The 27919-nt window shown below is 39.8% G+C and overlaps 2 protein-coding genes across 2 annotated transcripts in view; one reads left to right on the forward strand and one right to left on the reverse strand.

The window, feature by feature from the left end:
* LOC134310887 (uncharacterized) overlaps positions 1-16816 on the forward strand; it is a 34240-nt gene extending 17424 nt beyond the window's left edge. Inside the window, exon 5 of the mRNA XM_062992614.1 lies at positions 16786-16816. The gene's annotated coding sequence lies outside the window, so the exon portion shown is untranslated. The remainder of the gene's footprint in view (positions 1-16785) is intronic.
* adamtsl4 (ADAMTS-like 4) overlaps positions 1-25547 on the reverse strand; it is a 66971-nt gene extending 41424 nt beyond the window's left edge. The window contains exons 1-4 of the mRNA XM_062992613.1: positions 25451-25547; positions 21103-21181; positions 9994-10535; positions 8998-9415 (exon numbers count right to left, since the gene is read on the reverse strand). Of these exons, the coding sequence (XP_062848683.1) occupies positions 8998-9415; positions 9994-10535; positions 21103-21181; positions 25451-25473 (1062 nt within the window). The 5' untranslated portion in view covers positions 25474-25547. The remainder of the gene's footprint in view (positions 1-8997; positions 9416-9993; positions 10536-21102; positions 21182-25450) is intronic.
* Between the last annotated feature and the right edge of the window lie 2372 nt (positions 25548-27919).

Consider the following 27919-nt stretch of genomic DNA (forward strand, 5'->3'; position numbering starts at 1 on the left):
GTGTTGTTTATCAAGACTTCAAGTGTGAAGTCAAGAGTGGGGTTCATTACAGGATTGTGTTCCCACAGACACCCCGGCTTGACCGAGCAACTCTGTAATGTCATGTCTAACATCAGCTAAGGCTTTGCAGGTGGAGCTGCACCTAAATGCAAAATGAGATGTTTTATTGAGACGTGGTTACTGCTGTTTGATTTTTCTGTGCTACGTATATAAGACACATTCTGGATTCATTAGAGACTGAACATGAGGTATTTTTGGTTTCTGTTATTAATTACCTGATCATGGATCCTGTTTACCGCCGGCGAAACTTAAAACTGATAGTAACATGACAAGTCACACTAATCATTTCCCCTGCCTCGTGATTGGCTCAATATCAAACACAGCATGGTCCACAACCGCTCACTTTTAGTAACCTCAGACCCTCGACTTCATGTGGATTAAAGATCAGTCCTGCAGAATAAACAGGCTTTACATAAAACATACTGAACTGGGGGTCAAACATGTGGATTAGACCATAAATCTATTTCTCACTTCCCCCCATGATCTGTCTTTCTAAAATCATGGTACTGGTTTGTGTGTGTGTGTGTGTGTGTGTGTGTCAGACCAAGTTAGAAACAGAAGGAATGAGTGACGCAGTTAAGTTGTAGTGCAATGAAAGGAGGTACTGTCTTTACACACACACACACACACACACACATGGGAAGCGAATCACACGATCACACACTATTGCCAGAGGTGAATCAAAGACCAACTTCATAACAAACATCGTGTGTGCATAGAAGTCTATGTCTGTGAGTGTGTGTATATGAGTGTGTGTATGTGTGTGTTTGTTTGTCTTGTAATTTTAGCCTTTTTACCGACACCCTCCTAAAAGTGGCGCCACTGACACACACACACACACACACAAACGCACACAATCATACAATGGACAGGCACAAGTAAAGACTTTATGCTCGCAACTTTGTGGTAACAGTACGAGAAAGGTCCTTTTCTCTTCCAGCATGATTCAATAAGGTGTGGAGGTGTGAGGTCTGGAGAAACTCCAGCTGGGCCAGGGCAAAAAGGAGCAAAGATGGGTGAAGGCCTCCCACAAAATGCAACTGTAAATATTTAAAGTTTAAGTTAGTTTAAAAACAACATTCCTCACCAAGCAACTACAAGCATTTACCCTTTACAGTGCATACTATCGTCAAATAATTCAGGAAAAAAAGCAAGGTCGTAAACCACTAGTTAATGTCCGTGACCTTTGGATCTATTAGATGGGACTGGATTAAAAAACATGCAATGGATATGAATGGAAACACATGGATTCAAAAATTACAAAAAAAGTGGGTGTCCCAATACTTCTGTCTTGTGGTGTATATCCATACAGTGTTTGCTCAGTGTGAGTTTTTGTAATCAGCAGGAAAAAATCTGTGAGGTTTTTATGATTCTGGCAGTGCTAACCATGTGAAATCAATATTAAACTCACATTAAAAATCACAAAGATTTACAGAAAAGACCTCCGGAGTCAAAGTGAAAGACAAGAACAAAAACACACAGTGAACTCAAGTACTGTTGCTCCAAAAGTCTGAGTGCACCACCAAAAGCTCAATAATAAACATGTCTCTGGTTTAAATCACACAACCAATAACAAGTGGAAAATGGAAAAGAATCAGAGTTTGGGCCCCGTCTCATTTCTACAGGAGGGGTGAGTTAGTGTAAGTAGGAATCTAGCATGATGATCTGAAAACAAACTGAGAAATGAAAAAGAACAACAGATTAAAAGTATATGGACACCTGACCACGAGCTTGTTGGACATTCCATTACAAAACTATTGGATATAATAGGGTATGAATTTTGAGATGTTGAAGTGTGTCTGTGGGGGTTTGTTCCTAATTAGTTTAAAGAGGCTTCGTAAATCAGGTATGGCTATTGAACAAAAACCTGGCTCATAATCAGCGAGTAAGTGAATGATTAAACAGGCAAGTAAAAAAGTGAGTAAATGAAAGAATGATTGAACAAATGAGTGAGTGTTTCTGGGAGGAGTCAAAGCAACAATACTGACCAGAACAATGTGGTTAGTGAAAATGAATGAATGAATGAAATTCTTGCCTTTCACCCAGTAAGTTGGACCCACTGCAACCCTGACCAGAACTGAGCGGTGGTAAAGCACACAACAATTGAATAAATGAAATAATGCAATTCCTTCTCTTTGTTTCAATGCTGTCCAAATACTGTAGTCCCTGTGTGTGTGTGTGTGTGTGTGTGTGTGTGTGTGTGTGTGTGTGTGTGTGTGTGCGCGCGAGTGTGTGTGGGCACCCTGGCAACATCTCTGAAGCATGAAAGCAGCCTTGTTCCAAAATACTACACCAATCATGAGCGTGAAGCTACTCTGACTTGGCCACCCAGGAGGAACTAACGTTCGCCAGGGTCCAAAAGTCTGAGAGTAGAACCGAGACCAATATCAAAGACAGATATTCATTTTACCCCCACTGTGGTCGGGTTAGTGGTGGAAGGGGCTGATCCCTAGTGACTCACTGTGGGTGGACAGTATTTGAGGGGAAGTTCACACTTTTCTGAGAACAAACGTAGCAGAAGTACGTGAGAAATCTGAGGTTCTTGATCTGTTTATGCAGCATTTTTGAGAACTTGTGGAGCTTTTCTGAGCTCTTCTGCTAACTCGGCTTCACTTCCTCATTCAAGTGCTAATATTACTGACACGCGATCGTATTAACCCTTACAAAGCCTGGAGTCTGGAGAAATTTGTGGAAGGTTTTGGCTTAGAACCTTAAAGTCTGTTCAAACCAGAAATTTGCAGTTCTGATTTGCAAATTGGGTGTGACCAGGCCGAGACTTTAGCCGGAAGTCTCCACCGGTGTGGTTAAGTGGTCAGCACAATCAAAAGTTGTCCCCAAACTGTTGCTTATACAGTAGACCCTTGAGTTACGAATTTAATTGGTTCCAAAGGGCTGTTCTATGGAGCTCAAACGCTGCCATAAGTATCTGAATCTGAATTTTATAAATTTGAAATATTTCAATCTGAATTTTATAAATTTGAAATATTTCAATCTGAATTTTATAAATTTGAAATATTTCAATCTGAATTTTATAAATTTGAAATATTTCAATCTGAATTTTATAAATTTGAAATATTTAATGGCGTAATTTATAAATTTGAATTTTAACAATGCTTTTTTGTGATTTGAACTTGTGAGGTGGTGAAATTTGCTGTTGAAGAATTTTCATTTCAAAATTACAACTTGCAATTTTCAGATTTTAAAAATTCAGATAAAAAAAATTCAGATCTCTCAGATTCAAATCTCAGAAATACGAATTCAAGCTTGAGGTGAAACATCCGGGTTTCCCAGGAAAAGTAAACTTTCCAGAGCGATTCGAACGCAGCATTTAACCAATCACAGCGCTGCCTCACCTGCGTTCATGTCTGTGGAGGAGAAATGAATCCCAATGAGGAAAGTGCATCCAAAGTTCTTCAGATCCACACAGTCAGCTAATTATTTATAGTTCTGGTAAATACTCAACGTGCTTTACGGCAAGTTTTATATTTTGCGTTATGTAACGCTGGTGTTGTGATAACGCGCGGGGTAAGGTTAGTTAGCGTTAGCTAGCTTGTTGGTAGTGGTTAGCTAAGAGTTTTGCTTGGCATGAGCTGGTCTGAGTTTAGGAAGGCATGGATATTCCGTTGCTTGCACATATTAAAACGGGGAGTTCAGAAATGTTGTGAAACTTCTTTCCTGGTGTGCCGTATAGCACTTCAGAGTTCAGTCTTTACCTCATTTACCTAACACACCTGGTTCGACTCATCTGGTCAGTTGAGGTTGACACTTTGGATGCACTTACCTCATTGGGATTCATTTCTCCTCCACAGACATGAACGCAGGTGAGGCAGCGCTGTGATTGGTTAAATGCTGCGTTCGATCGCTCTGGAAAGTTTACTTTTCCTGGGAAACCCGGATGTTTCACCTCAAACTTGAATTCGTATTTCTGAGATTTGAATCTGTGAGATCTGAATTTTTTTTATCTGAATTTTTAAAATCTGAAAATTGCAAGTTGTAATTTTGAAATGAAAATTTTTCAACAGCAAATTTCACCACCTCACAAGTTCAAATCACAAAAAAAGCATTGTTAAAATTCAAATTTATAAATTACGCCATTAAATATTTCAAATTTATAAAATTCAGATTGAAATATTTCAAATGTATAAAATTCAGATTGAAATATTTCAAATTTATAAAATTCAGATTCAAATACTTATGGCAGCGTTTGAGCTCCATACTGTTCAAGTCAAAATGTTCGTTAGTTAAACCTATTTTTCCCATAAGAAATAATGTAAATAGAATTAATTAATTAATTAATTAACCTAACCTTTCTAATGTCTTAAATTGTCTTTTTTGTTATAAATACAAGTATATTTCCCTTAAATCTCAAATAACAGAATAGACATTACTGTAATAAACAATAATAAACAATACACAGTAGTACTGTACATAAAACACACACCACATTTCAGTACAGTACATGTGCTGTACCATACACCATAATACATTTCCTTCTTTTTATATAAAATGTATCTACCAGAAACAACACTAACTCTCATATTTCTCCATTATTTCCTTCTTTATTTCTATAGTGTTGTATTTTGTAGGTGTAATTGCACCAAAGAAAGAATACTTTACTGAGCCAAATTCCTTCTTCTCTCTCACTCACTGTTTCCTCTGTCTGATACACAGTGACAGCTACTGGCAGGAGTAATTATACAACACAACAAATAGTGTTTTTTAAAATTTTATCACCACTGCTCTTCCTCTGCACTAGGGGTGGGCACCGGTATAGTTGTAAACTCAAAATGATTTTTGCCATATCGCGATATTGTTAGCAAACGTGCATCACTCACTCTCAAGCACGTAACAGTGAAATAATGGCGACCAATGCAGAGAGTAGTACCGGAGTTAGCACTGAGGATGAACTAGTCCCTAAAAGCGGAGCTACATCACTAGTGTGGAAGGTTTTCGGATACAGAAGGTCAGACTCCAAACAAACAACTGTAATTTGCAAAACGTACAAAAATACGATGACGACAAACGGTGGCAACATCACATTTATTTCAGCACCTAAAGCAAAAGGTACGAGGAGTGTCGGTCACTGCGCGAGTCCGAGAATGATGTGAGAACAAAAACTGTGTCAGTGAACGAACAGAATACACAGGTTACCACACAGGTTACCATCTGAGAACATTTAAAACACAAACGTGCTAAACGGAACGCTTTCCTTCACATATGAGCATGGAAACTAAATCACTGAGTCAATGAGTCAGAAACGACTCTCTTCACACAACTCCGATTCAGAGATTCAGATGTATGAACCAATCAGAACTTTGAATTTAGCTCTCTCTTCATTGGTTGTTGTGTAATTGACAGACACGCTTTCATTATTAAATGATAGCAAATCATGATCAAATATTAAACGTTTTGGGGATTTTTTATGCTCATTTATTTGAAGTAAAACGGAGCAGAAATGTGATCGTGAGATTCTGCTAGTTTGTTTAATATAAATGTTGTCAATATTAATACAAATACAGCCTTATAATAATACAAAATATAAACACTGTAATTAGTCAGAATTGATCAGAACTACAATGTTTTGTGTTTTTAAGAGGACTTATAAACAATATAAGGTAAAATACGGGCGGTGGCCTGCCATTGTACTTTAAGTTTACATTATATCGTATATCACCACTTCTCAAAAGCATATGGAGATATGAGTTTTTTAGCCATAGCGCACAGCCCTACTGAGTGTCTGCAAAACAAAGGTGTTTTTAAAATAAACTTTTTAAAAAAGTGTTCTTATATATCGCGAGTGAATATCGTTATCGCAAAAATATTCCAAAATATCGTGATATTATTTAAAGGCCATATCGCCCACCCCTACTCTGCACCTTCTTTGGGGACATTCTAATATTGAATTTTACAAAATATAAAAAAAACACCGGGAAAAACACCGTGAAAAACACCGTCCGCTGTCCGAATGTTCGCTCTCTGTATATATATATATATATATATATATATATATATATATACTGTATATATATATATATATATATATATATATATATATATATATATATATATATATATATATATATATACATACAGTGGGGGAAATAAGTATTTGATCCCCTGCTGATTTTGTAAGTTTACCCCCTTACAAAGACTTGAACAGTCTATAATTTTTTATGGAAGGTTTATTTTAACAGAGAGAGACAGAATATCAACAAAAAATCCAGAAAAAAAAAAACATTAAATAAAAGTTATAAATTAATTTGTATTTAATTAAGGGAAATAAGTATTTGATCCCCTACCAACCAGCAAGAATTCTGACCCCCACAGACCGGTTATGTGCCCATGAGGCACACAAATTAGTCCTGTCCCTGTATAAAAGACTCCTGTCACAGAATCAGTTTCTTCCATTCAAATCTCTCGACCACCATGGGCAAGACCAAAGAGCTATCAAAGGACGTCAGGGACAAGATTGTAGACCTGCACAAGGCTGGAATGGGCTACAAGACTATCAGCAAGAAGCTTGGTGAGAAAGAGACCACTGCTGGCACGATAATTCGAAAATGGAAGAAATACAAGATCACAGTCAATCACCCTCTCTGGAGCTCCATGCAAGATCTCACCTCGTGGGGTAAAAATAATTCTGAGAAAGGTGAGGTCAGTCCAGAATTACACGGGAGGAGCTTGTCAATGATCTCAAGGGAGCTGGGAGCAGAGAAATGCTGGATATGACCCCAAGAACACCATCCCCACTGGGCATTTCTTTGCCTCCAAACACGGCGAGTGGAGTTGATGCCAAAGAGCTCAATTTTGGTCTCATCTGACCATATCACATTCTCCCAAGCTTTCTCTGAATCATTCAGGTGTTCATTGGCAAACTTCAGACGGGCCTGTACATGAGCCTTCTTGAGCAAAGGGACTTTGCAGGCACTGCAGGATCTCAATCCATTACGGCGAAGTGTGTTACTAATGGTTTTCTTGGTGACTGTGCTCCCAGCTCCCTTGAGATCATTGACATCATTGACTTTTATTTAATGTTTTTTTTCTGGATTTTTTGTTGATATTCTGTCTCTCTCTGTTAAAATAAACCTTCCATAAAAATTATAGACTGTTCAAGTCTTTGTAAGGGGGTAAACTTACAAAATCAGCAGGGGATCAAATACTTATTTCCCCCACTGTATATATATATATTCGCTCTCTGTGTGTTCGCTCTCTGTATATATACAGTGTATCACAAAAGTGAGTACACCCCTCACATTTCTGCAAATATTTCATTATATCTTTTCATGGGACAACACTATAGACATGAAACTTGGATATAACTTAGAGTAGTCAGTGTACAGCTTGTATAGCAGTGTAGATTTACTGTCTTCTGAAAATAACTCAACACACAGCCATTAATGTCTAAATAGCTGGCAACATAAGTGAGTACACCCCACAGTGAACATGTCCAAATTGTGTCCAAATGTGTCGTTGTCCCTCCCTGGTGTCATGTGTCAAGGTCCCAGGTGTAAATGGGGAGCAGGGCTGTTAAATTTGGTGTTTTGGGTACAATTCTCTCATACTGGCCACTGGATATTCAACATGGCACCTCATGGCAAAGAACTCTCTGAGGATGTGAGAAATAGAATTGTTGCGTCATATCCAGAGGTTGGCTTTAAAAAATAGACACATGAGTGCTGCCAGCATTGCTGCAGAGGTTGAAGACGTGGGAGGTCAGCCTGTCAGTGCTCAGACCATACGCCACACACTGCATCAACTCGGTCTGCATGGTCGTCATCCCAGAAGGAAGCTGACACACAAGAAAGCCCGCAAACAGTTTGCTGAAGACAAGCAGTCCAAGAACATGGATTACTGGAATGCCCTGTGGTCTGACGAGACCAAGATAAACTTGTTTGGCTCAGATGGTGTCCAGCATGTGTGGCGGCGCCCTGGTGAGAAGTACCAAGACAACTGTATCTTGCCTACAGTCAAGCATGGTGGTGGTAGCATCATGGTCTTGGGCTGCATGAGTGTTGCTGGCACTGGGGAGCTGCAGTTCATTGAGGGAAACATGAATTCCAACATGTACTGTGACATTCTGAAACAGAGCATGATCCCCTCCCTTAAAAAAATGGGCCTTATGGCAGTTTTCCAACAGGATAACGACCCCAAACATAACCTCCAAGATGACAACTGCCTTGCTGAGGAAGCTGAAGGTAAAGGTGATGGACTAAACCCAATTGAGCACCTGTGGCGCATCCTCAAGTGGAAGGTGGAGGAGTTCAAGGTGTCTAACATCCACCAGCTCCGTGATGTCATCATGGAGGAGTGGAAGAGGATTCCAGTAGCAACCTGTGCAGCTCTGGTGAATTCCATGCCCAGGAGGGTTAAGGCAGTGCTGGATAATAATGGTGGTCACACAAAATATTGACACTTTGGGCACAATTTGGACATGTTCACTGTGGGGTGTACTCACTTATGTTGCCAGCCATTTAGACATTATTGGCTGTGTGTTGAGTTATTTTCAGAAGACAGAAAATCTACACTGCTATACAAGTTGTACACATACTACTCTAAGTTATATCCAAGTTTTATTTCTATAGTGTTGTCCCATGAAAAGATATAATAAAATATTTGCAGAAATGTGAGGGGTGTACTCACTTTTGTGATACACTGTATATACAGTATATACAGTATATATATATATATACGAACGATCTTTTTCAACTTTATATCAAATATATTTCAACTTAATTTCAAATATATATATATAAGTTGAAAAAGATCGTTCGTAACCCGAAATGTTTGTATGGTAAATCGTTCGTAACTCAAGGGTCTACTGTACACTTGTTAGCAATAGGTTTGGCTAAAACACCTGTTCTCGAAAAAATGGAAGCGGTGTCTATATACTTTTGGTTAAATAGTGTAATCTGAGAAACCCCATTTGAATGTTCTTACCTGCGTGCACTTCCGAAGCTCTCGGTCTCTCCCACTGCACCTGTACTGCTGCACCGGGGCCATGGCAGGTGAAACATAAGAAGGCGGGCCATATTGTGATGAATCTGGAAATGGGTGTGGCTTGTGAAGAGGTGTGGAGAAATGGGCGGGGTCTGAAGGAGGTGCACGACGAGTAATGGATCTCCCTTTGGCTTTGGGTTTTGTGCCTTTGGCTTCTTCTTGTTTTTCCCCGTTCTTTTTTATTTCTTTTTTTACATTCTCTTTAGCATCAGAACCGTGGACCTTGACCTCCGGAGGTTCTGTGGTGGTGCTAATGGTGGTGTTGTGGAAATGGGTGTGTCTTGTGTGCCGGTTTTGGCGGTGCAGGGGAAGAGAGAATGGCAACCTGCCATATCCAAACTGACCAGGACGGATATTTCTGAAAAACAAAGAATAAACAGCTTTATCAGAAAATAGTGAGTAAAAAAAGAAGAAGGGGGTGTGTATACTGTACGTGGTCAAAAGTATGTGGACAACCCGCCTAACACCTCCTAAATGCCACCCTTTTAACAAGTCAGTTCAACAAACCTTAACCTCCACCCTGTTAGATCCACTACACTCAACTGTAGGTCCTGTTATTGTAAATTGGAAACATCTAGGAGCAACAACAGCTCAGCAGTATTGACCTGCAAGCAACATATAAAACTTCCGTCCTTCAGTTCAACACTTGCTACCACGTTCCAAACTGCCTCAGCAAAAGAAACTATTTGACCAGGTTTTAATGGCCGTGCAGCTGCACACAAGCTTAAGACCACCATGCGCAATTCCAAGCAATGGCTAAAGTGGTGCAAAGCACAAAACCAAAGCAGCACTAACTTATATCTCTTAGTTTTGGAATAAGATGGTGGCGTCCACATACTTTTGTTCATAAAAAGAAAAATTAAAAATGTATCTGTATAGCATACTGAGGTTCATTCAAAAGTGAGCGTGTTCAATCCGTCAACCAATCACACTCACCTCCTTACAGAAGCTGGATCCCTGTTGGTTGCAACAGACCTCCTAGTCCCACCCGCTCCCTCTCGTCCTGTTCCCTGATTGGCTGGCCGCCTGGTTTCTCTCCCGTTCGGTGATGAAGACGAGGATGATGAGAACAAGGGTGAACGATAAATGGGAACTGGCTGCTGATTAGTCGGTCCAAAATCTGCCCGATAGATAGGAGGCGTGTGATTGGGCTGATCTGGCACTGCTCCTTCAGGTGTGTCCCGATAAAGTGGCAATCCAGCAGGACTCTGATTGGGTGGATAGAATGACGATCTGTCGTTGCCAGGATAAGGGGAGGGGTAATACGGGCCATGTGGAGGGATTAAAGGGGTGTGGCTTGATACACCTGATGCCACGTAAATCTGCCCATTCCATGTTTGGGGCAGTGCCAAGCACTGTCTTCGCCTCTCTGACAGGCCCACTTCACAGTTCTGAGAACACTCCGTCCACTCACTCCACGGGCCCCATACTCCTTCGAGTGCCGCCGCTTCCACCTGCCGTGGCTGTCGACCAATCACCTGTAATATACAGAAAGAGAGCAGGTTAACACTGTAGGTTAGACTTAAATCTAGTTATCTAGCTATTTATAGTTATGATACATGGCCAAAAGTATTTGGACACCCCTCTAAAATAGTGGCAGCTGTAAAGTATGATGGAGGAGGAAACAAAAAGATCAGTGAAATAACAATCTTAATCTTAATGCTACAGCATAAATGAATTCTGGAGAATTGTGTGCCTCCAAGTTTGCATAAAAAGTTTGGGGAATGCCCTTTTCTCTGTTAGCACAATGGACAAAGTTCAACCCATTTCAACACTGCTAAACTAAACTGGAACACAGATTATAAGTTCGGCCTTAAAAGACGGAATCACTATCCTGGCCATCTTGACTGATGATCTTGTAGGAAATAAATCCCTGCAGTCATGTTCCAAAATCAAATGGAAAGCTTCCCCAAAAAGCCACAATTTTGAAAGTGATTTTTTTGTTGACTGACGTCAACAAACCTTTGGTTTAATGGTGTTTCTTCATTTGAAATCATGACACAATGTGGGTTAAAGGGGCAGAACAGTGGCAGAGGTGCTTACTACAGGAGGGAAAACAACAACTGCATCAAATGTTTGGGGAATGTCCTTTTCTCTGTTAGCACGATGGACAAGGTTTAACCCATTGCAACACAGTTGGACTACACTGGAACACTGATACCAAGTGCGACCTTAAAAATCAGAATCACAGTCCATCTTGACTAATGCTATTGTAACAGAATGTAAGTGAACCCCTGCAGTCATGTTCCAAAATTAAATGGAATGCCTCCCAAAAAAGCTGAAATTCTGGAACTGATTTTTGGGTGACTGACGTCCTCAAACCTTTGGTTTGATGGTGTTTCTGTATTTGAAATCATGACACAATGTGGGTTAATGGAGCAGAACTGTAGCAGTAGTGCTCACTACAGGAGGGAAAACAACCATGTTTGCATCAAAAATTAGGAGAATGCCCTTTTCTCTGTCAGCACACTGGAAGAGGTTAATGGTAAATCTGGTTTTTAAATACCGTGTCCACTCACTGTCCACTCTATTAACCCATTTCAACACAGTTGGACTACATTAGAACACAGATAACAAGTGCGACCTTAAAAATCAGAATCACAGTCCATCTTGACTAATGCTATTGTAACAGAATGTTAGTGAACCCCTCCCGTCATGTTCCAAAATTAAATTGAACGCTTCCCTAAAAGCCACAATTTTAAAAAGTGGTTTTTTTTTTGGTGACTGATGTCCACAAACCTTTGGTTTGATGGTGTCTCTGTATTTAAAATCATGACACAATGTGGGTTAATGGAGCAGAACTGTAGCAGTAGTGCTCACTACAGGAGGGAAAACAACCACAGTGAGTAATGAGGGAGTAATGAGGTGTAGTATGTTGGAACGTGCCCTCAATGTTTCGTAACTACTGTTTGGGTTTTACCTTCCCACACCTCTCTTCTGTTCCGTCGCCCCGGGCGGTAATATATGAGACAAAGCCACTAGAATCACCTGTCTGCTTCAGATTTAGTAATAACAACTACATTCCTCATTGTTTGTCTTACCCTGTAGGTCTCATCAGTCACCTATCCAAAGAATCTATCTTAGCCTCGGGCTACAGCTCCCACCATGTTTTCATTGTTGTGTTCCTGTTGCTAATGCATACACACAACCACAAAAACAATCGGCGATATTAAGAAAAGCCTCCGTGCTGCTGATTTCAGAAGCTGTTTTTCTGAATTTCTGCACACTTTGTTTTCACAACTGAAGCTAAATGTATCAGCAAAGCAGTGACCATAGTAACCACTCATAATGACACAAAAACACCAGGCCTATATACACCAGCCATAACATTAAAACCACATTCTTGTTTCTACACTCACTCTCTATTTTCAGCTCCACTTACCATGTAGAAGCACTTTGAAGTTCTACACTTACTGACTGTAGTCCATCTGTTTCTTTACATACCTTTTTAGCCGGCTTTCACCCTGTTCTTCAATGGTCAGGACCCCCACAGGACCACCACAGAGCAGGTATTATTTAGGTTGTGGATCATTCTCAGCACTGCAGTGGCACTGACATGGTGGTGGTGTGATAGTGTGTTGTGCTGGTATGAGTTGTTCAGACACAGCAGCGCTGCTGGAGTTTTTAAATACCGTGTCCACTCACTGTCCACTCTATTGTACACTCCTACCTAGTTGGTCCACCTTGTAGATGTAAAGTCAGAGATGATCGCTCATCTGTTGCTGCTGTTTGAGTTGGTCATCTTCTAGACCTTCATCAGTGGTCACAGGACGCTGCCCACAGGCCGCTGTTGGCTGGATATATTTTTGGTTGGTGGACTATTTTAAGTCCAGCAGTGACAGTGAGGTGTTTAAAAACTCCATCAGAGCTGCTGTGTCTTATCCGCTCATACCAGCACAACACACACTAACACACCACCACCATGTCAGTGTCACTGCAGTGCTGAGAATGATCCACCACCTAAATAATACCTGCTCTGTAGTGGTCCTGTGGGGGTCCTGACCATTGAAGAACAGGGTGAAAGCAGGCTTAAAATGTATTTAGAGAAACAGATGGACTACAGTCAGTAATTTTAGAACTACAAAGTGCTTCTATATGGTAACTGGAGCTGATAAAATGGACAGTGAGTGTAGAAATAAGGAGGTGGTTTTAATGTTATGGCTGATCAGTGTATAAATATAAATTATAAAAATATATTTTATTATTGTTATACAGGGTCTGTTTTAGCAGTTCCAAGTTAAGCCTCGTTTAAAATGGGTGACTGGCTCACACAGTAGAACAGGAGCTGATGAAACTCTGGCAGTCTAATCTAATCCACATAGACCTCTCAACTTGCAGCCCACACTTTAGTCCAAGAATGTAACCTTAGGAACTTCAGCTCATTCCCCTTGATCCACAAACATACGCCCAATAACTTTGACCCCAAAACAAGCTCTGGAACTTAAGCCAATAAACCCCAGCCTAAAAACTTTAATCCTGAATTTAAGATCAGACATTTAATGCAATGAACTTAAACCCAGAATGTAAGGCAAGAAACTTCAAACCAGAAACCTATTACATGAGTTTAGCTTAGGACTACAGCCAAAGCCTTCTCCATTTCTCTTCCAGAGAAAAAAAACAAGCTTAGAATACTTTAGCAGAAGAATTTTAGCCTATGAACCTCGAGCTGTAACTCCTTCCACATTTCCATTGCTGTTCCTCTGTTGCCAAAATCACACCCATAGAGAGAAAAAAATATGTGATATTTAGAAGGTCTTTAGTGTTCCTGAAGCTTTAGAAGATTTAGATTTGATGTAAATGAGTAAAAGCTAAATAAAATATTATTTGCTAACTTGGTAGAAGTAAAGAAAGGATTAGCATGTGACATCAGTACCCATGCATCATGACAAGTTAACACCAGGACTTGGTGTTTTATGCCTGATGGTTCGAAAGCCTCAGCAGAGTAATCCTGCTCTAAACTGCTGCGGAGAAGAGAATCCGAAGCCCTAAAACCAGTTCAACCACCGGGCTTGGAAGAAAGTGCTGTAATCTGATCCATACAGACCAGTGGAACTCAATTCCATTCTAATGAACAGAAGACCAAGACTTCAGGACCTTTCATTAGGAGTTTAATCCTAAAAGCTTTATTCCGCTGCCCAATGATTCAGGCTTGTGACATACCCACTGCAACCATATATAGGGTAAATCTATTGTTAAAATATAACTTTAAACCAGGACCTTTAACCCTGGAACATAATCTTCAAGGATCTAGGACCAGGAACTTTTGGACCAGAACCTTAGCTCTGGGCTACAGTTCCTGTGAGGGTCCACTGTTGTGGTCCCATTGCTACATCTAATCCAAAACTACAGAAACAATACGAAACGTTTATATGGAACATACAGGACTCAGACTGGTGGCTCGGTGGTAAGGTACTTGGCTTGACCTGAAAATTGAGGGTTTAAGCCCTGTCACTGTCCATCTGCCACTGTTGGGCCCATAAACAAGGCCCTTAACTCTCAGTTTCTTGAATTGTACCATGTTTCAGGTGTAAATGACTTAAACATAAAAACATTTGACAATAAAAACATTTGACAAATTCAACAAAAAGGTAACTAAATTATAAATACACCATATGGGCAAAAGAATGTGGACACTATTTCTAACTGTTGAGTTCAGGTGTCTTAGTTTTGCTAACAGGGGTATAAAATCAATAATATTCTTTCAACTTTGTGTTTCTTGTTCCATTATGACTGTGTTCCTCTGTACAAGTGATGGTCACGGTTTGATTTGATAAGTTTGGTGTGAAGAAGCTCAAATGTCCTGGACAGAAACCTGACCCCAACATCACTAAACACCTTTAGGATGAATTAGACTGGTTGTGAGCCAGGCCTCCTTGTTCAACATTAGTGCCTGACCTCCCAAATGCTTTTTTACTGAATGTGCACACTATTCCAACAAACAGACTGCTGGAACTGACTGTTAAAGCTTCAAAAGAGCGACAGCTCCATATTAATGTCTATGATTTTGGAATAGAATGTCTAATAAGCTCATGATCATCATAATTTATATGCCCCAGGACCCTGACCCACGGCGAGTGCTTTTTCTGTGCCAGGTTCCTGGTTACACCCTGTTTAGGCCAAGCCAGACGGAACCAAGCCAGGAACTGGATCTAATTCTCCAGGTTTGGCCCACAGTGAAAAGAGAGTGTTTGGACCCATGCTGTCTAATCTGGTCTGTATTAGTGCGCCATGGTTCTCCAGTTTGGAGTACAGGGTGTAGAGTAGCACTTGGAGATCGGCCCGGCAAGAATTCCCCTTAGAAGTTCCTACACTCTTTTATTTTTATGGTTCTGCTCTCAGGTGAGCATGAACCTGAACTTTACAACATTAAAGCATGATTTATTAAAGAAAAGGATCCAGACACATTCAACAACATAGGAAAATTATGACTGGTACTGATCTGTGGTGGAGTCAGAATGAGGACAGGGGTCCAGATGATTCAGAGACTGAAGAAAACATTCCATTCAGAAGGAAAATGTGTCAATTTTGGAATCATTAAGCCCTGGTCACACCAGAAACCTGCGGTTTGTCTTGTTTTGCCAAGTGAGAGTGGCTGGGCCACAAATGGGAAATATTTACTAGGAATGGTCCAACATTAGGCTTCTATAAGCAATTTAGTCATGTCTTGGCACATTTGTCATACTTTACTTGTAATTTTTACAAGCTCCATCAATATGTTCTTCATAAATATGTTCTTCATAAATATGTTCTTCATAAATATGTGTACACAAAGTTTTACAAGTTTGGAGTTTGTAGTAAATCTGCACTGCCTGTCCAAATCTTAATTAGAAAGCTAAGCTAGCAGTAAAAACACAACTAGATATTAAAGAATCACAATTGCTACAATGCTAAAAATAGCGCTTCTGCCATTTTGGATCAACTGTGAATTAATATAAAGCTCCAACCTTCAGAAATCAACAGCTACAATCAATTCATGAATCAAAGTTTAATAAATTGAAACTGTACATGGAAGTGAAGTGCTAGGTAATTATATGCTAGGTATCCTAGCTTTAAATTCAAACCTGAGCTGCGTCTGAAATCGCATACTTACAGAGTACGTACTAGATTGGAGTAAGTACGCACCGCTCATCCGGTAAAGAAGTACGCACTTTCAGTACAGTAGTGTGCAGTATGCACGCAACACCCCTACGTACTACGTCCGGCATCTTACCAACGTCAAGTGATGACATGAGGACGTAGTATCACCATAGTTACAGACCGCGTGCTCATTACAAGCCCCACTCGCCAAAATTTTGGATATTTATCTTTTTGCGCTAATCATAACGTTATTTAGGGTTGTACGCAATAATAACATTTTTATTTTGTTTATCTTACTTACACTTGTAAACAGAAGATTCTCCGTTTCCCGCCATTATTCTTGTTTCTTCTTTCGCTTCAAACGCCTACGCAGCTCCAGTTAAATTATGGGATACATTAGCGGACCGAAAGTGTGCATCGTTTACATACTCAAACATGGCTGCCCGAGAAGTAGGTCATCCGGGTACTTCTCGCGTACCTTTTTATGTATACTATGTATTCGGACATACTAACCGCTCTCGCGTACTGCTTTTGCGTACTATTGAGTATGGAAGTATGCGATTTCGGATGCAGCTCTGGTCTCAGTGTGACAACATGAATCCTTTCCTAGATAAGAAACCACATAAATCATATTCATTCTTTTTTTTAAAGGAGGCTAAGATGACCGATGTATAACCCAGCTCCAAAATCTGATGGGACAGGAATTCTACAAGCTTTACACCCGTCTAGGTAATCAGCAGTGAAAAACAGTGATGCAAAACATCTTAAAAATTTCACAGCGGTTTCCTGACCTCAGTTTTTAAACTCCTGCTGTAACTATCCATGATCCCTCCAGAGATTCAAACAGGGCTGCTGTGTTAAAATCAAGCTCTTTATTTTCACTTGCATGCATTTCAGGGAGGCTAATTTGGCTTGTGCTAACAGAGAATTAGCTAGTGTACACTGCTCCGGTCAAGCCTGCATAGCTACAGCTCTGTATAAACAATGTAAATTCTTCATCCAACTATGAAAACAGATTCACAAAAACATTTAAAAAACTCCATCAGTGAGGTCAAAGAGAGGGCAATGACTGAGAAGTCAGGCCAGAAGTATGTAGACACCCGCATAATCAGAGGATTAGTCACTCATATTGCAAACAGGTTTATAAAATCAAAGATACAGTTAACTAATCTCTACAGACAAACTATCCAAAAAGCCAGTCCATAAAATCTGTCTTAGAGCTTCTCTGGTCACCTTCTGTTATTGTTATGTTGAAAGAGCGACAAGAGCTCAGCCATGAAGCCAGACAAGATCATAAAACTCATCTGTTTCCTCAAGTGAAACACAGAGTACCAAACTCCAAACTGCCTCAGAAGCAACATAACACTAGAACTGCTTATCAAGCCTAAGTACCATGCACAACCAGTGTAAAGCAGGGGGTCACTATTCTGTAAAGCTTTAAGTTTGTTCTGCTCGGCTAATCCAGCTCATGGGCTATTTATCAAGTTAATCAGATATGTTGGAGGTAGGAAGCTCATGATGCTGTGCAGGACAGAAGGACTCCAAGAATGACTCAGAGAAATTCTGGTTTGTTTGTTTGTTTGTTTATTAGGATTTTAACATCATGTTTTACACTTTTTGTTACATTCATGCCAGGAACGGTAGTCACTCATTACACAAGGTTAATCACTTCACAAGATTATATTGAACACAGACATGGACAATTCTGTATCTACAATTCACCTCACTTGCATGTCTTTAAACTGTGGGGAGAAACCGGAGCACCCGGAGGAAACCCACGCAGACACGGGGAGAACATGCAAACTCCACACAGAAAGGACCTGGACCGCCCCACCTGGGGATCAAACCCAGGACCTTCTTGCTGTGAGGCGACAGTGCTACCCACTTAGCCACCGTGCCGCCCGAGAAATCCTGGTGTAAAGCACGCCACATTTGGACTCTGTAGCAGTAGAAACTGATCATGGTTTATTATATTTCAGATTAGATCTACTGTAGATTCAGTGGACATATCGTCAGCTGTACAGAAAGAAATAACAGTGTGAGGAATATATTGAGGAAACAGTTTAGGGAATGACATTTTCTGTTAAAACAGAATGTCAGTTACATAACTGTTTATTGAAGTGAAACACAGACACAGTGTCCGGCCTCAGTGCCTGACCTATTGCTCTGTGTGTGTGCGCATGTGTGTATGCATGTGTGTGTGTTACAGCAACAGCTATTACAAAGCTGAGGAAACGGCTGAGTCATTACACACACACATTTACAGACACACACACACACATCTGAACTTTTCCTGACAAATACACAAAATTGACCCTCTTTCTCTGCAAACAAACATGTATGCACATGTTCTATGGGATAAACACACCTACACACACAGCACTAAATACACACATACTACACACACACACACACACATGGGTAAATCCCGTCACTGGCCTAAATGTCACAATGATGGAAAGTGCCTTTCATATTTGTTATTTTAGGGGTGGTCACAATGCTGTATGTGTGTGCGTGTGTGTGTGTGTGTGTGTGTGTGCCGCAGACTTTAAAAAGAATGTACCTTTCACACACCTCATTCATAAAGGCTTCTTAAAACAACCCAAATTAAAAAATTAGACAAAACTAATCAGTGGTAGTGGGAGCTCAGTGGTTAAGATACTGGACTAGTAATTACAAGGTTGCCGGTTCAAGCCTCACCACCACCACGGTTGGGCCCCTGAGCAAGATCCTTAACCCTCAGTTGCTCAAAAACTGTATTCAGTCATAATTGTAAGTCGCTTTGGATAAAAGCGTCTGCTAAATGCTGAAAATGTAAATGTAAGCAGACAGCTTAGACCAATCCCTACATGCTCATACACAAATACATTACATGCCTAAAGGTTTGTGTACACCCCTCAGCTAATTCAGTTCAGCTAAATAACATGAACCAAATGCTTCCATATAGACCTTTCCTGTTTCAGCATGTCTGTACCCCTGTGCACAAAGCGAGGTCCATTAAGAGATGGCTTGGTTCAATGAGATTGGTCTGCCGGAACTCCAGTGACCTGCACAGACCTCTGACCCTGATCCCATTAAACACTTTTGAAATGAACTGAACTGTCGTTTGCTAGTCAGGCCTCTTGGATGAACATCAGTGCCTGACCTTACAAAGGCTCTATTAACTGAATGGTCACAAACTCCACCAGACACAGTGCAAATTCTTGTAAAAAAAAATTCCCAGAGGATTGTGGGCTCCTATAGCTAGAAAAAAGGGGGTGGTCAGGCGTCCACATACTTTTGGCCATAAAATGTACATGCATTAATAATAATCAAAAAGAGTGTTTCATTATTAAGATAAACAGTGTGTCTGCGTGCTTCCTGCCCTCGAGCACAAGGGATCAACGGCAAGCGTCAGTCTGAAGACACTCCAGACTGAGAAAAATATTCACTGAATTACGGAAGTAATGTGACGTGAGACGGACGTCAATTTATCCAAATATTTTTCTCTCTTAATGTGCATCCAAGAGTCAGAGAGATAAGTTCTGTCTTTTAAAAGAACATAAAACTTTGTCATGAAAAATAAATCAAATGTTCATTTATCTTCAGTAGCCGTTTCAGGCTCTTCAGATTTGCTGTGAAGTCAGAGCCAGTTCTAAAACAATTTGGTGAAAGGCTGGACACAATCTGGACAGAACACCAATTCATTGCATAGAACCATTCACTCACTCATTTCTTCACTCAATTACCCACACAAGCAATTTAGAGTAGCCAGGCTACACACACTGATCAGCCATAACATTAAAACCACCTCCTTGTTTCTACACACTGTCCATTTTATCAGCTCCACTTACCATATAGAAGCACTTTGTAGTTCTACAATTACTGACTGTAGTCCATCTGTTTCTCTGCATGCTTTGTTAGCCCCCTTTCATGCTGTTCTTCAATGGTCAGGACCACCACAGAGCAGGTATTATTTAGGTGGTGGATCATTCTCAGCACTGCAGTGACACTGACATGGTGGTGGTGTTTTATTGTGTTGTGCTGGTATGAGTAAATAGGACACAGCAGCGCTGATGGAGTTTTTAAACACCTCACTGTCACTGCTGGACTGAGAATAGTCCACCAACCTAAAGCCCTGTGGGCAGCATCCTGTGACCACTGATGAAGAGCTAGAAGATGACCAACTCAAACAGCAGCAATAGATGAGCAATCGCCTCTGACTTTACATCTACAAGGTGGACCAACCAGGTAGGAGTGTCTAATAGAGTGGACAGTGAGTGGACACGGTATTTAAAAACTCCAGCAGCGCTGCTGTGTCTGATCCACTCGTACCAGCACAACACACACTAACACACCACCACCAGGTCATTGTCACTACAGTGCTGTGAATCATCCACCACCTAAATAATACCTCCTCTGTGGTGGTCCTGTGGGGGTCCATGACCATTGAAGAACAGGGTGAAAGCAAACTTAAAAAGCATGCAGAGAAACAGATGGACTACAGTCAGTAATTGTAGAACTACAAAGTGCTTCTATATGGTAAGTGAAGCTGATAAAATGGACAGTGAGTGTAGAAACAATGAGGTGGTTTTAATGTTATGGCTGATCAGTGTACTACATAATGTTTTACTCAGCAGAAGGAAACCAGATTACTCTGAAAAAAAAACTTAACAAGACACAACAAGAACATGCAAGCTGCACAGACAGTAATCAGAAAGAATCACCAAACCTGGGACCCTGGAGATGTGTGGCACCAACACTACCTGCTGCAACAGTGTACCACCACACAACCAATTTTAATCAGAACTCTTGTATTAATTCCTAATTCTTAGCGTATGAGATCTGGGCCGATATTTTTGATTGAACAAAATGAATCAATTTCAAATTAATCGAATCATGAAATGAATCATAAAGTGAGTCATTCATTAAAAATGCTCAAAAGTGTTACAAATAAAGTGTTTGAGATTATTTTTTATCATGACTTACCGTCTTCTCCTTTTTTTCTGTCTTTTTGCCGGCGCTCACCCACACAGTGCTCAGCACTAAACTCCATAACATGCACCATCTACACAAAAACACACATCACAAATGTACACGTAAACATCGTACATAAGAATAGTAAAGAACAAACACAGAACTACAGACTCTTTTATCCAAAGCGACTTACAATTATGCCTGAACACAATTTTTGAGCAATAGAGAGTTAAAAGCCTTGCTCAGGGGCCCAACAGTGGCAACCTGGTAGTGGTGGGGCTTAAACCGGCAACCTCTAGCCTTAACCACTGAGCTACCACTGGCCCATATATTATGAGTGTTTACATGGTACTTACACCAATGAGCTAATGAAAACATTAGGACCACCTGCCTAAAATGCTGTCGAAATGGCTCTGAGCACAGAGACCTGGACTCCACAGAATATCTGATGGAGTTCTGTGGTATCTAATACCAGGACCAGCTCCTGGAAAGCGTAATGCAATAGTGTACGGTGTGAGGTGATCTTCCCAGACGTCCATATGATAAAACAGGATAAAACCTTCTTCTGTTGCCATGAGGGCAGTGATAGCTCAGTGGTTAAGGTACTGGACTAGTAAACAGAAGGTTGCCGGTTCAAGCCCTGCCACCACCAAGTTGCCACTGTTGGGTCCCTGTGCAAGGCCCTTAACCCTCAATTGGTGTCACAGCCATCTTCTACACAACTGGCATAAATTATCTCATGAAGACTGGGTCATAGAGAGGCAGCTTCAGTTCTGTGGGTATTTTTGGGGTAATTAAGTAAAGAACCACCTGCACCCACTTTTCCACCTTACTGATGGTTTTTGATAATCGTGTTCAATACTTCAAAGACTTCAAGCATCAAATCATTTTCCAGTTTTTGTGACTCAGTCACCTTCAATTCAGACACACACTACTTTGGAACTTTTTTAGTTGCGTCATACTGCTTTGAAAGCTCTTCATGATTAATGCCAATTATTAGTGACTCACCTGTACAGCACTACTTGTTTGTGTGATTTACTCATTTTAAAATCAAGCTGCTGCTTTTGTTGTTTTGTCCATCACCAGTTTTTTGGGGTTCTGTCCTGTAACATGTTTATACATGTTGGTTTTTGAGTACAGACACTACAGTGTGTGTCTGTTTTAATGACATGCAATTACAGCTCAATCAAAGTGTTTACAAGAATTACACAAAACACCCCTGTATTCACCAATCCAGGAAAAATCTTTAAATCTTCCTAATTCCTAAGTAACAAACAGATCAGTGTTACGTGTGTTTGAAGATCCTCTGATGTTGGCAGTTCACACACAATTTGGCTTTCACATGTTTACCTCATGACTGGTGTTTCTTTCTTTCATTTGTTTATTGTCTGTTTTACCACTGCTTTATCCTATTCAGGGTCGCAGTGGGTACAATTCACTGGCCGAAAGATAGAAGACACCCGCCAGTCTATCACAGGGCAAACACACACAAGGCAATTTTAGTAGCTTCAGTTAACCTTACTGCATGTCTTTGGACTGTGGGAGGAAACCAAAACTCCCGGATTAAATACAAACAGACGCGGAGAGAACATGCAAACTACACACTGAAAGGTCCTGGACCGCTCCACCTGGGAATCTAACCCAGGACCTTCTTACTGTAAGGCGACAGTGTTACCCACAGAGCCACAGTGCCCTCCTGATTGGCGTTTCTATAATTTAATACATCTAATGCCCTGTCCACAATAATACGAATGTTTAATTATTACAATTTAGATGAAGTTCTGTAGAGTGACAAACCTGGAACTGTTCTGCCACATGGATCAGCAGTTTATCTGGTGCAAGCAAGGCCAGGCTTATAACCAGAAAAATACGATCCTCGTGGTCAAGCATGGACGTGGGTCAGCGATGATGTGGTGATGTTTTCCTTTCTTTGACTGGCTTCATGGATTCACAGAAATCCCAAGGCATTATGAGGATAAATAAGTCTTCTGTGGTAAAATTAAATCTTGGTGATAAGTCAGCAAGACAAAAATCTCAAACACACCAAGTCAACCAAAGCTTGATTAAGTCAGTGTTAGAATATTCTGGAATGGATCTTCTCAGTCTCCAGAGTAAAATCCCAAAGGAGTCTCTAAGAATGTTCAAGGTCTTGGTAACCCCTATAGCTATTTGTTGCAAGGAAATTATCTTCTTCTCCAGCATTTGTGACAGCTCTTTAGTTTTCACCATGGTTGCAACACATCTTGGACACTTAAACCTTTGGGTGTCGTTTATATAAATCTTTGGTGGGATTTAAAGAAGGTGAAGATTCCACATGCTTGTTAGCACTTGTTAAAATCACTTATTAGAGGTTATCAAGAAAGAAGAATGTTCAACCAAGTACTGAGTCTAGGGGTTGAATCATAGACTGACATTCTCAAAATGATGTGCATGTGTGTGTGGGTGGGTGTGTGTGTGTGTGTGTGTCTTATCACTCTCCTGAGAGTGATTTTAGGACCTTTATCTACACTGGATTTGATAATCACCAATCAAGACAGAAAACAAACACGATTATCCATTTTGTACCATTCCACCCATCACTGCTGCCTGTCTGTCTGTGAGTGTTCGTACTTGATTTGTGAATGTGTAGTGTACAATTCCATTAATAAGTTTGTGAACCTGTCGGATTGAGCTGTATTACCAGATTAATTGTTCATAAAATGTGGTCCGATCTTTGCCTAGTGGTTAAGGTACTGGACTAGTAATCATAAGCTCGCTGCTTCAAGCCCCACCACTGCCAGGTTGCTGTTGTTGGACCCTTAACCCTTAATTTCACAGACTGTATACTGTCACTGTACTACTGTAAGTCCCTTTTGGATAAAGGCAACCGCTAAATGCTGAAAATGTAAATGTAAAATGAGACATGACATGAAAATGTGTTGGGGTCACAACCACCCAGATCCTTAAAATGCGGTCACTGGCAAACCTTTGGGTTATTTTTTCTGTACAATTAAGGTTTTAAATTATTATACGTCAGTATCTACATTAAATGCAATCAACAGCAGACAGTAGTACAACAGTTTACATACTTATTCCAGCCAGGACAGTGACAGCAGTGACCCAGTAGTGCAGGTTCCCCATGCCAATGGTACTAACAAAATCCCATACCATGACAGACACAGGATTTAAGGAACTTTTAGGAAGGTCCATTTCCCTTTTTGTTTAGAAAACATGTGTATTAATTCTAATAACAAAACTGAAAGGCCGACTCATGAAACCACAGTACACGTCTCTACTTTCTGTTAGTATCTTGTCGATGAGCCTCAGCTCACAGAAGTTGGCGGCATTTCTGGATGTTGTTGATATTTGACTTTAGTTCCATAATGCAGTGCCATGTGAGGGATCAAAGATCACTGGAATTCAATGTTGGGTTTCAGCCTGGCTCCTTATGCACAGAATTTCTCTTGTTTATCTTTTAATAGTTATGGACTGTAGATGGTGAAATCCCAAACTTCTGTGTAATCATGTGTGTGTTGAGAAACGTTGTTAAACTGTTGGACTATTTACACACAGTTTTTGTCTGTAAGGTATAAACCTCGATCCATCTGTTGGATGTTGGATCCATGCTTCTTTTATATTATACAGTACTCAATTATGACAGGATCACCTGCCTTATGATCCACAACAGGTGTTTATATCATTCCAACTTTTTTGGAATGTGTGAGGACATGACGTGTATTTACAGAATGTAAACATTCACTTATCCTCTTTATGCTGATTTTAATTGAATGCCTGTAAAAGATTTTATTTGCATTTTACCAGCTGTCCCAACTTTTTGGGTCAGGGTTGTAGTTCAGGCAACATTTTTGCATATAATTTGGAATTAGGTGAAGATCTGAAATCCCTGTTAGGGGATACAAACTTTTTCTTGCACTTGTGTCCATCTGTGGTCGGGTTTTCGGTCACTAATGACATTATAAGTGTGAGGGTTTCATTCCGCGTGCTGCCACAACCCACAGCGCACACAAGCTCGAGCCACTAATTACAGCGGAAACCCACGAGCCCCCTGCGCGCGCCCCGAGTCAACCATCCACCTTCCAAAACACTAACCCCTCTCGTAAAAACTGAGGGGTACAGAGGGGCACCCCTAATGGGACATCGGCGGGGCGCGCGGTTTTCACTGGTGTGGCGGTTTCACCTCCGCGAGCCACGAAGCATCCAGAAGTGAACAGAGCACTGGGGGAGCACGATGCACAGGGGTTTCATCCAAATTAAAGAGTTGTAGATACGGAACATCTAGAACTGACCTTAAGTTAACGAGAAACCCTCACAATCACAAGAACAAGTTAAACCCGCATGAAAAAGAAATCTTGGAACTCACCTGCACGCGGACGTGGTTCTCATTTCTCCCCCGGTCTCGCGCTCTGTTCTTTAACTTTCCCAAATAATAATGTCCAACTGCAGCGCGCGCGTGCACACCAAAGCACCGCGAGCGACTTTTCCTAAGTGCCTCTGCTCTCCTTTCACACACTCTTACTGTCGCAGTCCTCTGTCAACACACACACACACACACATTCACAAGCGTGAGGGGGCCGGGCATGAGAGGGGAGGGGTGCAGGGGAGGGGGAATGGGTGTACCATTATTTTTTGTCCTTGTGGAAAACTGAAGTGACGTGGGACTTCTGGAGGGAGTTGTACTGTGTTTTACTGGTGCATATTACAAGGTGCATAAATACACCAGTCAAATAACAAAGACAGCAAGGACAGAAAACATTTCACATTTCACATTAACACAAGCTGATTTGTTACAAAGAGGGTTCATGTTATAGTGTGTTACACTGTGTTCATGTTATACTGACTTAATGTTATAATGCTATAGTGTGTAACACTGTTCATGTTATAGTGACTTAATGTCATAGTGTGTTAGATAGTGTTAATGTTATAGTGTGTTAATGTCATAGTGAGTTAATGTTATAGTGAGTTAATGTTAAAGTGAGTTAATGTTATAGTGTGTTAGATAGAGTTAATTTTATAGTGTGTTAATGTTATAGTGACTTAATGTTATAGTGTGTTAGTGTTATAGTGTGTTAATGTTATAGTGTGTTAGATAGTGTTAATGTTATAGTGTGTTAATGTCATAGTGAGTTAATGTTATAGTGTGTTAATGTTATAGTGTGTTAATGTTATAGTGACTTAATGTTATAGTGTGTTAGATAGTGTTAATGTTATAGTGTGTTAATGTTATAGTGTGTTAGATAGTGTTAATGTTATAGTGTGTTAATGTTATAGTGAGTTAATGTTATAGTGTGTTAGATAGTGTTAATGTTATAGTGTGTTAATGTTATAGTGAGTTAATGTTATAGTGTGTTAGATAGTGTTAATGTTATAGTAAGTTAATGTTATAGTGAGTTAATGTTATAGTGAGTTAATGTTATAGTGTGTTAGATAGTGTTAATGTTATAGTGAGTTAATGTTATAGTGAGTTAATGTTATAGTGTGTTAGATAGTGTTAATGTTATAGTGTGTTAATGTCATAGTGAGTTAATGTTATAGTGAGTTAATGTTATAGTGTGTTAGATAGTGTTAATGTTATAGTGAGTTAATGTTATAGTGAGTTAATGTTATAGTGTGTTAATGTTATAGTGAGTTAATGTTATAGTGTGTTAGATAGTGTTAATGTTATAGTGAGTTAATGTTATAGTGAGTTAATGTTATAGTGAGTTAATGTTATAGTGTGTTAGATAGTGTTAATGTTATAGTGAGTTAATGTTATAGTGAGTTAATGTTATAGTGTGTTAGATAGTGTTAATGTTATAGTGTGTTAATGTCATAGTGAGTTAATGTTATAGTGAGTTAATGTTATAGTGTGTTAGATAGTGTTAATGTTATAGTGAGTTAATGTTATAGTGAGTTAATGTTATAGTGTGTTAGATAGTGTTAATGTTATAGTGTGTTAATGTCATAGTGAGTTAATGTTATAGTGTGTTAATGTTATAGTGAGTTAATGTTATAGTGTGTTAGATAGTGTTAATGTTATAGTGTGTTAATGTTATAGTGTGTTAATGTTATAGTGTGTTAGATAGTGTTAATGTTATAGTGTGTTAATGTTATAGTGTGTTAGATAGTGTTAATGTTATAGTGTGTTAATGTTATAGTGTGTTAATGTTATAGTGTGTTAGATAGTGTTAATTTTATCATGTGTTAATGTTATAGTGACTTAATGTTATACTGTGTTAGATAGTGTTAATTTTAGAGTATGTGTTATAGTGTGATGTGTTTTCCATTGTGTTATTGTTATATTGCGGTAATAATGGTATAGTGTGTTAATGTTACAGTATGTGTCATAGTGTTATGGAGTTAATGTTATAGTGTATTAAGCTTAATGTGTGTGTTATATTGTGTTATTGTTATAGTGTGAGTTATATTGTGTTATTGTTATAGTGTGAGTTATATTGTGTTATTGTTATAGTGTGAGGTATATTGTGTTATTGTTATAGTGTGAGGTATATTGTGTTATTGTTATAGTGTGAGGTATATTGTGTTATTGTTTTAGTGTGAGGTATATTGTGTTATTGTTATAGTGTGTTATAGAGTGTTGATGTTATAGTGTATTAAGCCTTGTGTGTGTTAAATTGTGTCGTTGTTATAGTGTGTTAATGTTATGGTGTGTTTTACTGTGTTATTGTTATAGTGTGTCATACCGTGTTATTGTGATAGTGTGTGTTAATGGGTCTTTGAGTCTTAGCTGTAGCACCAGCCTGGGCACTCAACATACACAGCTGGAACTGGATACACTGTGACAATGCAAAAATCATAATAATATTAATAAAATAAAATTTATCTGGACACA

This window comes from Trichomycterus rosablanca, chromosome 3 (assembly GCF_030014385.1).
Source record: "Trichomycterus rosablanca isolate fTriRos1 chromosome 3, fTriRos1.hap1, whole genome shotgun sequence".
NCBI lineage: Eukaryota > Metazoa > Chordata > Actinopteri > Siluriformes > Trichomycteridae > Trichomycterus > Trichomycterus rosablanca.